Source organism: Bos javanicus, chromosome 15, assembly GCF_032452875.1.
Source record: "Bos javanicus breed banteng chromosome 15, ARS-OSU_banteng_1.0, whole genome shotgun sequence".
NCBI classification, from domain to species: domain Eukaryota; kingdom Metazoa; phylum Chordata; class Mammalia; order Artiodactyla; family Bovidae; genus Bos; species Bos javanicus.
In genome coordinates this window covers 67,264,448-67,280,523 of record NC_083882.1, presented here as the reverse complement: position 1 = coordinate 67,280,523, position 16,076 = coordinate 67,264,448, and the positions used below count along the sequence as shown (strand labels likewise).

The 16,076-nt window shown below is 41.9% G+C and overlaps 1 protein-coding gene and 1 pseudogene across 6 annotated transcripts in view; one reads left to right on the top strand and one right to left on the bottom strand.

The window, feature by feature from the left end:
• IFTAP (intraflagellar transport associated protein) overlaps positions 1-16,076 on the bottom strand; it is a 66,550-nt gene that overhangs the window by 23,574 nt on the left and 26,900 nt on the right. For all 6 annotated transcript variants that reach the window (XM_061381167.1, XM_061381166.1, XM_061381168.1 and 3 more), the window contains one exon: positions 219-373. In XM_061381167.1, coding sequence (XP_061237151.1) covers positions 219-373 — 155 coding nt within the window. The remainder of the gene's footprint in view (positions 1-218; positions 374-16,076) is intronic.
• On the top strand, positions 12,673-12,793 carry LOC133227233 (U6 spliceosomal RNA; annotated as a pseudogene).

The following is a 16,076-nucleotide window of genomic DNA, read 5'->3' as shown; positions in this document are numbered from 1 at the left end:
AGATGGCAGATCCTGATATTATCATAAAAGTTGGCTGTTGAAATCATGAAATGTAATGACGATTTTCAGTAAAGTAATCCAGGGGCTCTCCTTCTAAAATCAGGAGTGTGAGTTACTGATCCAGCAACTGTCCAGTGTTTTTTATGTTCTTACAGTCTCTTGTTTTAAATTCATGATGAATGTTTTTCTCTGCTTCCATAAAGGTGCTATGGTATTACCTGCTCCTCTTCCGAACACTGTGATGAAGTATGAAGAAAGATGGCTTTATTGCTAAGACGGCAATCATTTGGTTCATTTCTCTGAGTAAATTTTATTGAAGTAAAATTGTTTTCTGAAGAATTAGTTCCAAAGGCTTCTCTTTTGGTCACATTATCTGAAATGATAAATTACGTAATATTAGAAAACACCCACCACATCCAGTCTAGTTTATTTTGTGTTTATTGAGAATTTTTCTTCCAAACAGCAACAGAAAACCTTTCAAGGACATCTACAAACTGAATGCTTGAAGCATTAAGTACTCTTAACCTATAAAGTTATTTCTAAAAATGCATAAAAGACAACATTATTTCATTCACTACTCAACAAACATTTAGAGCTTACTATGTATCCAGTATTGTTCTCAGCCTGTGTTAAAAGGTCAGTAAAATACAGTATTTGCAAGACTCTTAGACATTACCTGGAGAAGGCAATGGCACCACACTCCAGTACTCTTGCCTGGAAAATCCCATGGATGGAGGAGCCTGGTAGGCTGCAGTCCACGGGGTCGCTAAGAGTCGGGCACGACTGAGTGACTTCACTTTCACTTTTCACTTTCATGCATTGGAGAAGGAAATGGCAATCCACTCCAGTGTTCTTGCCTGGAGAATCCCAGGGACGGGGGAGCCTGGTGGGCTGCTGTCTATGGGGTTGCACAGAGTCGGACACGACTGAAGCGACTCGGCGGCAGTAGACATTACCCATCTCTTTTTTTTTCCCCTAAATTTGAGGTTTTGTTTTTGTTTTTTTTTTTCAGAAAGAAAAACACCAATACAGTATACTAACGCATATATATGGAATTTATAAAGATGGTAACGACGACCCTATATGCGAGACACTTTTGGACCCTGTGGGAGAAGGCGAGGGTGGGATGATTTGAGAGAATAGCATTGAAACATGTATATTATCATATGTGAAACTGATCGCAGTCTAGGTTCAATGCACGAGACAGGGTGCTCAGGGCTGGAACACTGGGATGACCCTGAGGGATGGGATGGGGAGGGAGGTGGGAGGGGGGTTCAGGATGGGGAACACATGTACACCCATGGCTGATTCATGTCAATGTATGGCAAAACCAATATAATATTGTAAAGTAATTAGCCTCCAATTAAATAAATTAAAAAATAAAAATATGGAAGCAATGTACAGATGATTTTAGAAAATTTGTAAGAGAAAAAAATTAAAATTAGACTATCACACATAATCCTACAAGACAGAAACGCTACAAAACAATTTTTTCAGTGACTATTTTTCTCATCTTTTATCTATGCATCCATAAACTTCTAAAACAAAAATGGAACTGTATGATACATACCATATTATAAGGCAACTTGAGAATATTTTTTCCATATTATTGCATATTCTTCTGTGTAATTTTAGTGACTGTAGAGAATTCCATTGTATATATTTAACATAGTTTAACCAATTCCTACTCTCAATTATTTAAAACTGTAAACAGTAAATACCTTTGTACTAAATCTTTGCACATTCATGATCATGTCCTTAGGATAAGGAAAGAGTCTAAGATTTCATCCTAAATTAAGAGAAAATTATGATAACATGGTGCCATTAACAGAAATGTGGGGGATAAATTCAGATGAGAGAGGACAAATTAACCTTTGTCCCAAGTTGCATTTGAGACGCCGGAGGAGACTGAGGGAAAAGTACCCGAGGCAGCTGCAAACATAAGCTAAAATGAGGATGAGAGAGATCACAGCGACAGGCGAAGGGCCAGTGAGCCAACTACCCTGAGGCAGGGCTTAAGCCATAAAATGAATTTTAATATTAGCAGTAATATTAAAATAAATAAGGGTTAACGCTTACTTGAGTGTCAGACAGTCTTTTATATGCATCTCATAAATCTCATTTAAACCTCGCCACCGGTGTAGAGGTAGGTACTGTCAGTATCCCCATTTTTCAAAGGAAGAAATCAAGGCCTACAGGGAGCCTAAGGACCCTGTTCACAGTGACACAGCTGGTAAGTAGCCAAGTGAGGATTTGAACCCAGTCCTTCCTAACCACTTACTGTGCTATGCAACTTAACTGGGAGAGCAGCATTGGCACAGATACACTGCCGTGTGTGAAACAGATGGCTAGCAGGATGCTGCGGTGTAACAGCAAGCAGCTCAGTGCTCTGTGGCCTGGAGCGATGGGATGGGAGGTGTGGGCAAGAGGAGGCCCACTGAAATCAGTGGGATTTGTGTTCTAATGACCTCAGCCTGGTGCAAGGTAGCCAGAGTCCTTTGTTTCTGGATACCTCATCTTTGGTAGAATTAAGCCTTGTAGGGCTGTCTGCAGGACATTTAACACAGAAGTACTATCAGGGAGCAGAGGTAAGGTGCACGCATGCATGCTAAGTCACTTCAGTCTCGTCCGACTCTTTGAGACCCCATGGACTATAGCGCACCAGCTTCCTCTGTCCATGGAATTTTCCAGGAAGGAATACTGGAATGGGTTGCCACTTCCTTCTCCAGAGGATCTTCCCCCACCCAGGAATGGAACGAGCATCTCTTCTGTCTCCTGCACTGGCACACAGATTCTTTACACTTGGCACATAGAAAGCCCATCCTTTAAGTCTAGCACAACCTAAAGTCTAGTATTTCCAGAGAAAATACTGTGTACCCAGCACAACGCTACTGTAATAATCTACTGACTTACATATTTGAAAAGCACAGTGATGTCTGGGAAGAACAGATGCTCTCTAAGGACAAGTTCTATTTGTTCTCGTAATCACTCAGTGTACTCCTCTGCCATTTCCAATAAAATACCAGGTTATTTGACAGATAACCAGATGAAACTCCTTCGAAATAAAGAGCAAAATATAATGAAGTCCTGGCTTCTGATGCTGATGTGGAACGACTGTTCAGGTCTCAGATTGAACAAAACTTCTCATTCACTCTTTTAAAACTTCTTCCTATTGTACACATAGAGCTTTCATTTTTAAAATACCGAAAGATGCAGAAAAAAAAAATTATTCTCTGACTCAACCTACACTTGAAGACTCCTTCCTAAATCTTGAAAGCAGTCTCACAAGAGTACATACTGCTTTACTCCAAAGACACCAAAGTGCTTCTTACAAAGGCTTTCATCATTTTAAAAACCAAAGGCAAAGAAAAATTAATCTCTGGGCAGAATAAGATAGGGAAAAAGTTCCTTTTCAATATGACAATGACACAATGGCAGAAGATGGCACAGCCCAGGATCCAACGTGGCCTCAAGCCTGATTCGAGTGCAGATGCTGCCTCCCAGGGTGATTCTGCTGGCGATCCGCACATCCCATCCAAGTGTGTGTCTCACATTCTGCTGTTTCTGTTTTTCATCAGAGTCTTTTTCCATCCTTTCATCTGATCCCCAATGTTTCTTGCTTTGAAATAAGTGTCAGACATAATACACTTAAGAAATATAACAGCAATATTTCAGAGAACAAGTAGGTTTTTGAGACCTGAAAGAGCGTTTCTTTGGGGTATTTCTGAGTCAAAACTTCAGTATACATGAAACAAAGGTTGTATTTTTTCCCCCCTAAAAGTTTCATTATTCTGAAGCAGTGGAATTTCAATTTTCTTTTGATACCAAACAGACAAGCTTCCAACAGACTTTCCTTACAAGGCTACCAACTATAACTATTGTGTCTATTTTCAGGCCAAAGAAAAGTTTACTCTCCTGGAAAAGGGTTGAAACTACTGATACCTTGATAAATTAAACACCTATCATAAATTAACTCTATATCTTCCAGATGAAAGCCATCCATTTCAGAGAACTCGGTTTCAAAAGAAATTTTTAAAAATTCAAATTCCCCCATTCAAAGGCTGGACTAGTGTCCATGAGCTGAGAAGAAAGTTTAGGCTTCTGGGAAAGTTTTCAGAAATCAACCCAACCAACATCAGAATTCACGATCTAATCCTCCTGGCAACCCCTAAGAGTCTGTTTTTCTGCACCATGGTCAACAGCGATATAAATCAAGAGCATGTTCCCAGTCAAGAAGTGATATTGAATACGTTGCTATAAGGAAAGAAAAATTCATGGCGGGGTGAGGGCGGGGGGTGGGCGTGCAAAATTCTGTGCAACACCGGGTAGCTGCAAAAAGCCTTCTGCCAAGAGCGCAGGGGATAAGCATTCATGCTTATAACAAGGTTGGGTACTTTGAAAATCAGGGGGTGATTTTCACATCACATTCCTAGCCTAGAGCAATGTTTCTTTGGACAATATCTGCTCTTCATTTGCCCAGCCAAACTACTTCACTCCACTGCTTTTTGATCACGTGTTCCTTGGTATCTGGCCTCCCCTGGAGCGAGAGTCATTAGGATTAAATAAGCAATTTAAAAGCCAATCAATCATAAATCAGAATAAATCCAAAGAAGCTAAATTCAGCAGACAATGGTTTTGCCTAAATTCCCTTTGCAGCGCTCTGAATTCCAACTGTTTCATGTTCTTCATTGGAAAGGGCGCGGGGAAGAGGGACTTGCCTCAGACTGGCCAGCCAGAGATCCCTGGGCTTTCCCCAAGGCTGGACGGTAACTCATTATTCATAGTCAGAGCTCTCAAGCTGCCAGGACACAAATGTACAACCCGAGCTCAGGAAAAAAAAAAAAAAAAGTGTGTCAGAAGTCCAAGCTGAGGGACACAATAGCAGTTAAGTTGATGTGTCTGCAATGTCCAGTGTTAGGTGCTTTCAGGGAGAAAAAAAAAATGTGAAGAGAATGTAAAGTTGCTGTAAGTTTATTTTCAGGGAGAAAAGCTGAGTCGTAGTTGAATTATGCAGTTCATTCAACCCAGAGGTTATATTTTGAGCATCGAATATGTGCAATGTGATCAAGATGGGGAAGACCCAGTCCCTGCCCTTACAGAGTCTATAGACTAAGAAGTCAAGCCGGGTATGCAAACCACTCAGCTAGAACACAACTGAGGCAGAGCATGGACTTCCCTGGTGGCTCAGGGGTAAAGAACCCACCTGCCGATGCAGGAAACGCAGGGTGGATGCCTGAGTGGGGAAGATCCCCTGGAGGAGGAAATGGCAACCTGCTCCAGTATTCTTGCCTGGGAAATCCCATGGACAGAGGAGCCTGGAGGGCTACAGTCATGGGGTCACAAGAAGAGTCGGACACGACTTAGCAACTAAACAACAACAAAAAAAGGAGAGGTTGTAAGGGGATGAGGAGTTAGAGAACGGTGAAGTCACGGTTGGTTTAGGAGAATCACAAAAGATTTCATACAGGAAGGCAGAGTCTGAGCTACACTCTGAAAACTGGCCACGATTTCAGCAGGTGAGCCCTGTGCAGAGCTATCCCACAGAAGAAGAACCGCACGAGGAAGAACCACCACACCTCCAGGAAGGCAGGAGAACGCACTGCGCGATGCATGGAAGGCCTGCTACTTATGGGGCCTGACAAAAACTCTGCACTGTGCCAAGGCCCTAGGGAGTCATCACTAGACCAAGCTCTAAGGAAACGAACTGGATGGAACACAGCAGAGTGCTTTAGAAACTGGAGGTAAAAAGTACGACGTTACTCCAACAATCCAAGCAAGAAGTAAAGGGAGCCTCGGTAACAGGAGTTTAGAAAGGAGAAAAGAGTTCACAAAGTGGGCTCTTCTTGTGTTTCTAGAACGGAAATGAAGACACTGTCTCCAAGTGGTTATGTTTCTCCCTCGAGATATCTCAGAAGGTTCACCTGATCTTTCCACGGCAATCTGTACTATTCTCTTAATTTCATTTGGCATGCCCTAGATAAATAAAAAACAAAAACAAAAAAACAATCTATGTGGTGGTGGTGGTGGTGGTATTAGGTATTACAGAACGCTTGCAATCTGTCAAATGGATCACACTGTGGTACAAAGAGGCTGCATACATCATCCCATACGATGAGTTCACCTTGCCAACAGCTTCATTCGAGGCTGCAGAAGGGAGCTGGCCCAGCGTGGGTAGAGATGCAGCATATGTGAGCACAGCTTCCCTGAGCTCCCAGAACCCCTAACAGGCTAACCCGTTAATGGCACTGTCTACACAAGGTAGGATACTGTGGCATCTGGGAAGTTTGTTTCTTTTTTGTATCACAGTCTTTATCTACCTAAAATTTTCAAGTCTATGCTGCTGCTGAGTCGCTTCAGTCATGTCTGACTCTGTGCGAACCTACAGACTGCAGCCTGCCAGGCTCCTCTGTCTATGGGATTCTCTAGGCAGGAGTACTGGAGTGGGTGGCCATGCCCTCCTCCAGGTCAAGTCTATGCACATATGGTTTATTTTCTTGGTAGGAAATAATTATGACAATCAGGACCCTCAGAGTTCTTCAGCCAGATCCAGAGTCACAAGGCTATATGCTCATCCAGTGAAGAACTCAGGTAAGCATCTAGGTGTCTATAACTCAGGTAAGCATCTAGGTGTCTATAACTCAGGTAAGCATCTAGGTGTCCGTGAACAGTAACTCTACCTCTCCATAGCTTCACTGAGGTATATCTGTAGAATTCACTTAAGTGTGTTGTTGTTGTTCAGTTCAGTTCAGTCTCTCATTCGTGTCCAACTCTTTGTGACCCCATAAATCGCAGCACGCCAGGCCTCCCTGTCCATCATCAACTCCCAGGGTTCACCCAGACTCACGTCCATTGAGTCAGTGATGCCATCCAGCCATCTCATCCTCTGTCGTCCCCTTCTCCTCCTGCCCCCAATCCCTCCCAGCATCAGAGTGTTTTCCAATGAGTCAACTCTTCACATGAGGTGGCCAAAGTGCTGGAGTTTCAGCTTTAGCACCATTCCTTCCAAAGAATACCCAGGGCTTATCTCCTTTAGGATGGACTGGTTGGATCTCCTTGCAGTCCAAGGGACTCTAAAGAGTCTTTTCCAACACCACAGTTCAAAAGCATCAATTCTTCGGCGCTCAGCTTTCTTCACAGTCCAACTCTCACATCCATACATGACCACTGGAAAAACCATAGCCTTGTTGTTATTCAGTCACTAAGTCGTGCCGGACTCTTTGTGATCCCATGGACTGCAGCACACCAGGCTTCCCTATCCTCCACTATCTCCTGGAGTTTGCACAAACTCATGTTCATTGAGTCAGTGATGCTACCTAATCATTTCATCCTCTGCCAACCTCTTTCTCCTTTTGCCTTCAATTTTTCCAGCATCAGGGTCTTTTCCAATGGGTCAGCTCTTTGCATCAGGTGGCCAAAGTAATGGAGCTTCAGCTTCTGCAGCAGTCCTTCCAATGAAAATTCAGGGTTGATTTCCTTTAGGATTGACTGGTTTGATCTCCTTGCAGTCCAAGGGACTTGCAAGAGTCTTCTCCAACACCACAGTTTGAAAGCATCAATTCTTCATTACTTAGCCTTCTTTATGGTCCAGCTCTCACAGCCATACGTGACTACTGAAAAAACCAGAGCTTTGACTATACGGACCTTTGCTGCAAAGAGATGTCTGTTCTTTCTAATATGCTGTCTAGGTTTGTCATGCTTTCCTTCCAAGGAGCAAGCAGTCACTTAGGTGTGCAATTCAATAATTTTTAATAAATATATGGAGTTGTCCAACCATCGCCACAATTACAGTTTAGATCATGTCCATCATCCCCAAAAGTCTCAGATACTCATCTGTAGTCACTCTCCATTCCTACTGCCAAACACAGGCAACCACGAATCTACTTTTTAAAGCTACAGAGTTGCCTTTCCTAGATACTGCATATAAATGATACCTATTCTCTTTTGTAGTTGGCTTCCTCACTTAATATGACATCTTTGAGGGTCTTTCACATTGTAGTATATATTAGTATTTAATTTCTTTTTATAGTCAAGAACTATTCCATGATCTTCATAGACATTTTTTTTTCCATTCACCAGTTAATGGACAGTTGGATTGTTGGCACCCCCTTGATTCAAATACTGAGTTTGATCCAAAGACCACCATCACTAATCCAATTCCTTTGTGGTGCCAAGACATGTTGAAATCAAAACAAAAGCCAACCACAGAGTTCCAGCTTCCCTTCACACCCCAACAAGGGAAGAAATGTGTGTATCAATTGAAGCTACATAACTCTCTGATCATTTTACCATCTCATATAGTCACAGACTTAGAAACATGATCCTGTTCTCTTCTCCAAATATACTGAAATCATCTGCAATTGCCTTTCTTTAATTTTCCATGGTTATCCCTTCCTACTAAACTGTAAGCCTAAGGAGAATAAGGACCTTTCTGTCAGAAACTTACTCACAGTTCCTGAAAGGGAAATATCCTTTTCCCATTCCTAAGGACATGTAACGATTAAGACTGGAAGGTGGACTGATGCACTACCCTTCACCCATCGAGATCTCTGTGTGTTCTGTACCATGCTAGGCTGGAAAACTAGGAATTGAGAAAGTTAAAGGACATGACCTCTGCCTAAGAGAAACAGAATTTATCTCCTTAAAACTTTTACTCACTCAAAGGCATAACACTTTGCATATCTTTCAGCAGCATTTCTATGTCTAAGAATTTATCCAAAAAAATAATTATGTGGGCAAAGATTTCACTACAAAGCCAAAAATGTCTGATCTATTCCCTTGAAATTTTTTTTACTTAATCAAGGCCTTACATTTTTGCATATCTTTGAACCAGCATCTCCATGTGCAAAAAAGACCGTAAATAAGAAGGGTGCAAAAACATAGCTACTAAAAAAATAATAATAATACATATGACCAAAGTCATTCAAGGACCTACAAAGCTACCATGCCTCGTCCACCCCCACCTCCACAGCCTGTGATGTCAGCTTCTCCTCCTCTCTCCCCTCATCATACCACTCTGGCCCTTCTGGCCTCTGCACCGTTCCTCAGCCAGGCTGGGTACTGCTCTCACTAGGCCTCTGCACTGTTCCACTGGCCTCGAGCGCTCTTCCCTCAAGTCTCTGCAGGTTTAACTTCCTCACTTCCTTCCAATCTTCATTCAGATTTGACCTTCCTGTGTGGGCTCAGTCGCTTTAGTCGTGTCCGACTCTTTGCAACCCTATGGACTGTAGCCCACCGGGCTCCTCTGTCCACAGGATTCTTCAGGCAAGAATACTGGAGAGGTTGTCATGCCCTCCTCCAGGGCATCTTCCCAACCCAGGGATCCAACCACATCTCCTGCAGCTCCTGCATTGGCATACAGATTCTCTACCACTGCACCACCTGGGAAATCCAATAATTGTGTTCAGTTCAGTTCAGTTGCCTAGTCGTGTCCAACTCTCTGCAACGCCATGGACCGCAGCACACCAGGCCTCCCTGTCCATCACCAACTCCTGGAGTTTACCCAAACTCATGTCCATTGAGTCGGTGATGCCATCCAATCATCTCTTCCTCTGTCATCCCCTTCTCCTCCTGCCCTCAATCTTTCCCAGCATCAGGGTCTTTTCAAATGAGTCAGCTCTTCCCATCAGGTGGCCAAAGTATTGGAGTTTCAGCTTCAACATCAGTCCCTCCAATGAACACCCAGGACTGATCTCCTTTAGGATGGACTGGTTGGAACTCTTTGCAGTCCAAGGGACTCTCAAGAGCCTTCTTCAACACCACAGTTCAAAAGCATCAATTCTCTGGTGCTCAGCTTTCTTTATAGTCCAACTCTCACATCCATACATGACTACTGGAAAAACCAGAGCCTTGACTAGATGAACCTGTGTTGGCAAAGCAATGTCTCTGCTTTTTCATATGCTGTCTAGGTTGGTCATAACTTTCCTTCCAAGGAGTAAGCATCTTTTAATTTCATGGCTGCAGTCACCATCTGCAGTGATTTTGGAGCCCCAAAAAATAAAGTCTGACACTGTTTCCACTGTTTCCCCATCTATTTCCCATGAAATGATGGGACCGGATGCCATGATCTTCGTTTTCTGAATGTTGAGCTTTAAGCCAACTTTTTCACTCTCCTCTTTCACTTTCATCAAAAGGCTCTTTAGTTCTTCTTCACTTTCTGCCATAAGGGTGGTGTCATCTGCATATCTGAGGTTATTGATATTTCTCCCGCCAATCTTGATTCCAGCTTGTGCTTCCTCCAGCCCAGCATTTCTCATGATGTACTCTGCATATAAGTTAAATAAGCAGAGTGACAATATACAGCCTTGACGTATTCCTTTCCCAATTTGGAACCAGTCTTTTGTTCCATTTCCAGTTCTAACTATTGCTTCCTGACCTGCATACAGATTTCTCAAGAGGCAAGTCAGGTGGTCTGGTATTCCCATCTCTTTCAGAATTTTCCAGTTTGTTGTGATCCACACAGTCAAAGGCTTTGGCATAGTCAATAAAGCAGAAATAGATGTTTTTCTGAAACTCTTGCTTTTTCGATGATCCAGCGGATGTTGGCAATTTGATCTCTGGTTCCTCTGCCTTTTCTAAAACCAGCTTGAACATCTGGACGTTCACAGTTCACGTACTGCTGAAGCCTGGCTTGGAGAATTTTGAGCATCACTTTACTAGCGTGTGAGATGAGTGCAATTGTGTGGTAGTTTGAGCATTCTTTCGCATTGCCTTTCGTATATACAAATTAACCAAAAGAAAAATTCAAGAAGGATATATAGTATGTCCATGATTTATCTCTTAAGACACAGGATTATGGTTTTATTAATTGGATATAGGTTTGCCTACGTGAAACAGATACCCGAAGTAACAATTGGTTAAACTAGACAGAAGTTTATTTCTCGTTCATGTAATAGTACAGGTAGAGATAATTCAGGGCTAATATGGTTGTTCTGCTCCACAAAGTCATCCTAGAACCCAGGCTCCTTCTATCTTTCTGCTCTGCTGTTTTTAAGAAACCACCCTTCTCCACATGACCCAGGAGGAAGCACCCTTGCTCCAAGCAAGAAGATGAAGAAAAGAGAAGAAGAAAGCATGGATGTCTGCCTCCCTCTTGTTACCCGCCAAGGTTTGGTTTAAGCTACTAAATGGAGGAAGCACCAAAACAGAGCAGCTGAAACAAGAATTTTATTTCTCTCTCATTTTATTCCTCATGGGGCAGGTGGGCAGGCCCTGCTCCATGAGACGACGCAGGGATCCAGGCTGGTGGGGTGCCCTGCCATCCTCAGCATAGGGCTTCCACCTCTGGGTCTATGGAATTGCTCCAATGATTGCCTAGTTCGAGCCAGGGGAAATGAAACAAAAAGAGTCCAGGGCATGTTTCCTGAGGATGTGACTTCAAAGTTACACACATCAGTTCCCCTCACTTCTTACAGGCACATACTTAGTCAAATGGCTATACCCAATTGCAAGGGAGAAGGAGAAATACAACTTTCATTCTGAATGACCACAGAGTAGCTAAAGATTTTCCTGCCAGAGAAAGAGTATGTTTTTTGTTTTGTTGTGTGTGTGCGTATGTTTGATGCCTCTCTGTATTTTCTAATTTCCTACCATGAACAAAAAAAATAAATAAATAAACATTCATTTATAGAGGTGAAAAGCATTTTGTTTTCAAACCCTCAATTCAGGGAGAATACCTACATGCATCTCCTTCCTTCTTAAGAAGACTTTCCTAAAAATACTGGAGAAAAACATACATATATGGTATTTTACATTTACATGTTTTAATATTTTGGACAAAAGTTTCCTTTGGCATTTAACTTTGTGGTCCCTCTTTAATTTTTTTAATTTATTTATTCTTAATTGGAGAATAATTACTTTACAATATTGTGTTGGCTTCTGCCATACATCAACATGAATCAGCCATAAGTATACATATGTCCCCTCTGTCTTAAACCTCCTACCCATCGCACCCCTCTAGGTTGCCACAGAGCGATAGATTTGAGCTCCCTGCCCCATGCAGCAATTGCCACTGACTGTCTATTTAACATATGTACTGTCTACGTTCGGAGAAGGCAATGGCACCCCACTCCAGTACTCTTTCCTGGAAAATCCCATGGATGGAAGAGCCTGGCAGGCTGTAGTCCATGGGCTTGTAAGAGTCCGGCACGACTGAGTGACTTCACTTTCACTTTTCACTTTCATGCACTGGAGAAGGAAATGGCAACCCACTCCAGTGTTCTTGCCTGGAAAATCCCAGGGACGGGGAGCCTGGTGGGCTGCCATCTATGGGGTCGCACAGGGTCGGACACGACTGAAGCACCTTAGTATAGCATAGTGTCTATGTTTCAGTGCTGCTCTCTCAACTCATCCCACCCTCTCCTTCCCACACTGCATCCACAGGTCTGTTCTTTATGGATGGGTCCTCTTATAAATCAGTTACCCCAATCATAAAATGTTATGCTTGACTAAATTTTTAAAGCTTACCAAGAAGCTTCATGTATGAAACATAGACCAGAAAAGTTACCAAAAGTACAAAATTATCGGTGGGGCATTTCCTAGAAATACACGTGACAAGATGCCCCCGTAGCCCGGGTGGCCTCCCGAGTCTCCTGCCTGTGCGCTTGCTAATGATAAAATGCTCAAACACTCTTCTGGTAGCAACAGAAGCAGGCGGGAGACTTCTCTGTGACTGGGGAACTTTGGTAGCACATACACTAAAACTGAAATAATAGAAGATCAGCTATTAAATAAGAGAAGATCAGCATGGCCCCAGAGCAAAGATGTGATACAAATTCGTGAATTGCTCCATATATTTTTGCAACCAGACATTATCATACAAAGCGAAGCAAGTCAGAAAGAGAAAGACAAACACCATATGATATAATTTGTACGTAGAATCTGAAGTGTGGCACAAATGAACCCACCTATAGAACAGAAACGGACTCGTAAACCCAGAGAGCAGGCTTACGGTCGCCGAGGAGGGTGCGGCAGGTGAGGGACGGACTGGGAGCTTGGAGTCTGTAGATGCAAAGGATTGTATATAGAATGGATAAACCACAAGGTCTTACTGTACAGCACAGGGAACTTTATTCCAACATCTTGAGAGAAACCATAATGGAAAAGAACATGTACATGTGTATAACTGGGTCACTCTGCTACACAGCAGAAATCAATGCATTATAAATCAACTATATTTCAGTTTAAAACAATTTAAAAAAAATTCTTTTATCATTCCTGCAACCTGCCATGCTTTTTCACTGTCAAAGTATCTTTTAAATAATGTAAAATGGTGGCATTAAATTAAAAGTTATATTTAAAGTACAATAATTGTCCTTACCCTTTGGGTAAAGTGTGGACAATTTCATGAAAGCTATTCAACTATTCCTAGAGAAATTCTATATATACAAAAGCCCAGAATTCTGAGGAATTCATCCATCTTCCCACACCCTTCCTTAATCTCATTTAGGGTGTTTATCAAAGCTGGTCTGAAAGTCAAAGTGCCTGGGCTGCGCATAAGAACTGGAAATCAGAGTTGGGAGATTGGTCCCCAGGAACCCGCATTTTAATAAGCCTCTCCCAGGTGATCTTTACATATACCTCGGGTGAGAGTCCTAAGTAAAGATTCCATGGAGCAGTATCTAAAAAATTTATAATTAGAGGTTTCTTATGCCTCATCTTTGTCAAAGCACACAAATGCCTTTGCCTGAAGGATCCACGTAGACATATTATTTAGTCCCTCCACCAGAGGCCAGTGTAGGATTATTGCCTGCATTGTACAGTATCACACTACATAATACACACTTAGACACTACACAATACGCACTACACATAGCTGGTTTTAGCTACTTCAGTGAAGAAGTGCGGAAAACTATACCAAAATATATAACATCTTACAAAAATATAAAATACTATAGGTAGTATTTTACACTTTTTATACTGTAAAGTCAAGATTTCTTTATATTTAACCTTGATGTTCCTCTTTTTAAATTATAAATAGCCCGCATAATCATAATACTTGAGAGTAAATCTTTAAAATTTACCGAGAATCTTCATGTATATTTCATCTGATTATCTCCACAACCATAAGAGACACCAAGCAGACAGGATTACCCCTGATATACAGACTCTGAGAGAGTAAGCGGCAGGTCTACAATCTCAGAGAATTCATGAATGTCAGGACCCAGTCTTCTGAATCCTATACTAGAATAGCATCCTTTCCATTACAATCATCCTACCTATGACAAAATAAGAAATACAAGGGCAGTATACTAAGTTCCCCATAAAACTAAATCCTGCCAACCTAAGAAACTCCCCTTCACTCTGAGATCATGCCCTTCTGCCTGCCTACACAAAGATGCATCTACTTAAGACAATCTCTTTCACTCACACAGGTTGGAGAAAGCTGGAGTAATTTTTTTTCTGTCTCCTTCATAAATAAAGGCTTCCTACAAGTTTTCAAACTTCATGAGGTAGAATAACCTCTTCTGTACAAATCTGTAATAACACAGGACTCATACATTGATGTGTGAGAGCAATGCAAACACAGAGATAAATTATACATGTCTTTTACACTCTCGTTTTTTTTCAGAGTACTACAAGACATCCTTGAATGTAAAAAAAAACCTTGAAGCAAAAAACCAAAGAAAAGTCTGAAAATCCACTGTTTCTAAACATTCTTATTGCTCTTTTCTTAACTCATATTAAGTGTTTATTCAACCTAAAATTGAGACTCCAAAACCAAAGGCAATATCCTGGATACTGTTTAATCAGCACTATGTAAAGAGTAGTGAGCACTGGCTCCTCAATCAATCTATAACTGTAATGTCTACAAATATACAGATTGCTATTGCTTTTTCATACATCTAGAGCATTTGGGACATCCAGTACACAGAAATTAGTAAGAATGACATATTTCTGTCTCATTTATCTTGTATTCCCAGATTCCAACTCAATGCCTGAATTACAGCAGGAACACACTCAATACAGAAATGGCCTCAACATTAGCAAGAAAAACTGGATTGACACCACAATTAGGAACTAGAATCAGTACTCAGAAATTAGATGAGTGGCTACAAGTCACACAAAGCATGATTTGGAGAAGGTGGGGGAAAAAATGGTACTTGGCTCACAACCCTTCTTTTCTAATCAGTGATTGGCACACCACAGAAACTAGAATAAAAGAAGCTAAGTCCGCAAAGCATGTAAAAATGGTCCAGCGGTTCCTCAACGTGCTAAGGGAGCAATGGCTGCAAAAAGAGTGAGCTAACTAGCGTCACTTCAACCTACCCCATCTGGGACACATCTGAATAGGAAGGGAAAAAAGACAAAAAGTGGCATATAGACAGATGCGGTTTGATTTTCATATAAGAAAGATAAGAGTTTGGTTAAAACACGGTTTCCTGTTTGTATCCCTTTGGGTTTAGTGGACCATTTCAAAGAAAATATTATTGTTCCATGCCTGAAAGAACATTGCTAAAACCATCCAGATGTGAACATGTACCCACTCACGGAGTGAAAGGACACAGTCTCGCGACCACCTCAGTTTCAAGTCCAGTAATTTAGTTTTTTCCATCAAGTATAACAATACATTGACAACAATGATTTTTGAGAAATGCGTGCATGTGTGCTAAGTCACTTCAGCGTGTCCGACTCTTTGCAACCCTATGGACCATAGCCTGCCAGGCTTCTCTGTCCATGGGATTTCCCAGGCAAGAATACTGGAGGCGGTTGCCAAGTCTTCCTCAGCATTCTAAACAAACGTGCATGCACTTTATATTGTTTAAATTGACTACTTAAAGGATGATAGTGACCATCTTAAAAGTTTCTTTGGGGACTTCCCCGGTGGTCCAGTGGTTAAGAATCCGCCTGCCAATGCAGGGGAGATGGGTTCAATCCCTGATCTGGGAATATTCCACATGCCGCAAAGTGACTAAGCCCATGTGCCACAACTTCTGAGCCCACACATCTAGAGCCAATGATATGCGACAAGAGAAGCCCCCATAATGAGAAGCCCTCGCACCCCAATTCCACAACTAGAGAAAACCACGTGCAGCAACAAAGACCCAGTGCAACCCCTCCCCCACCAAAAAAAGAGTTCT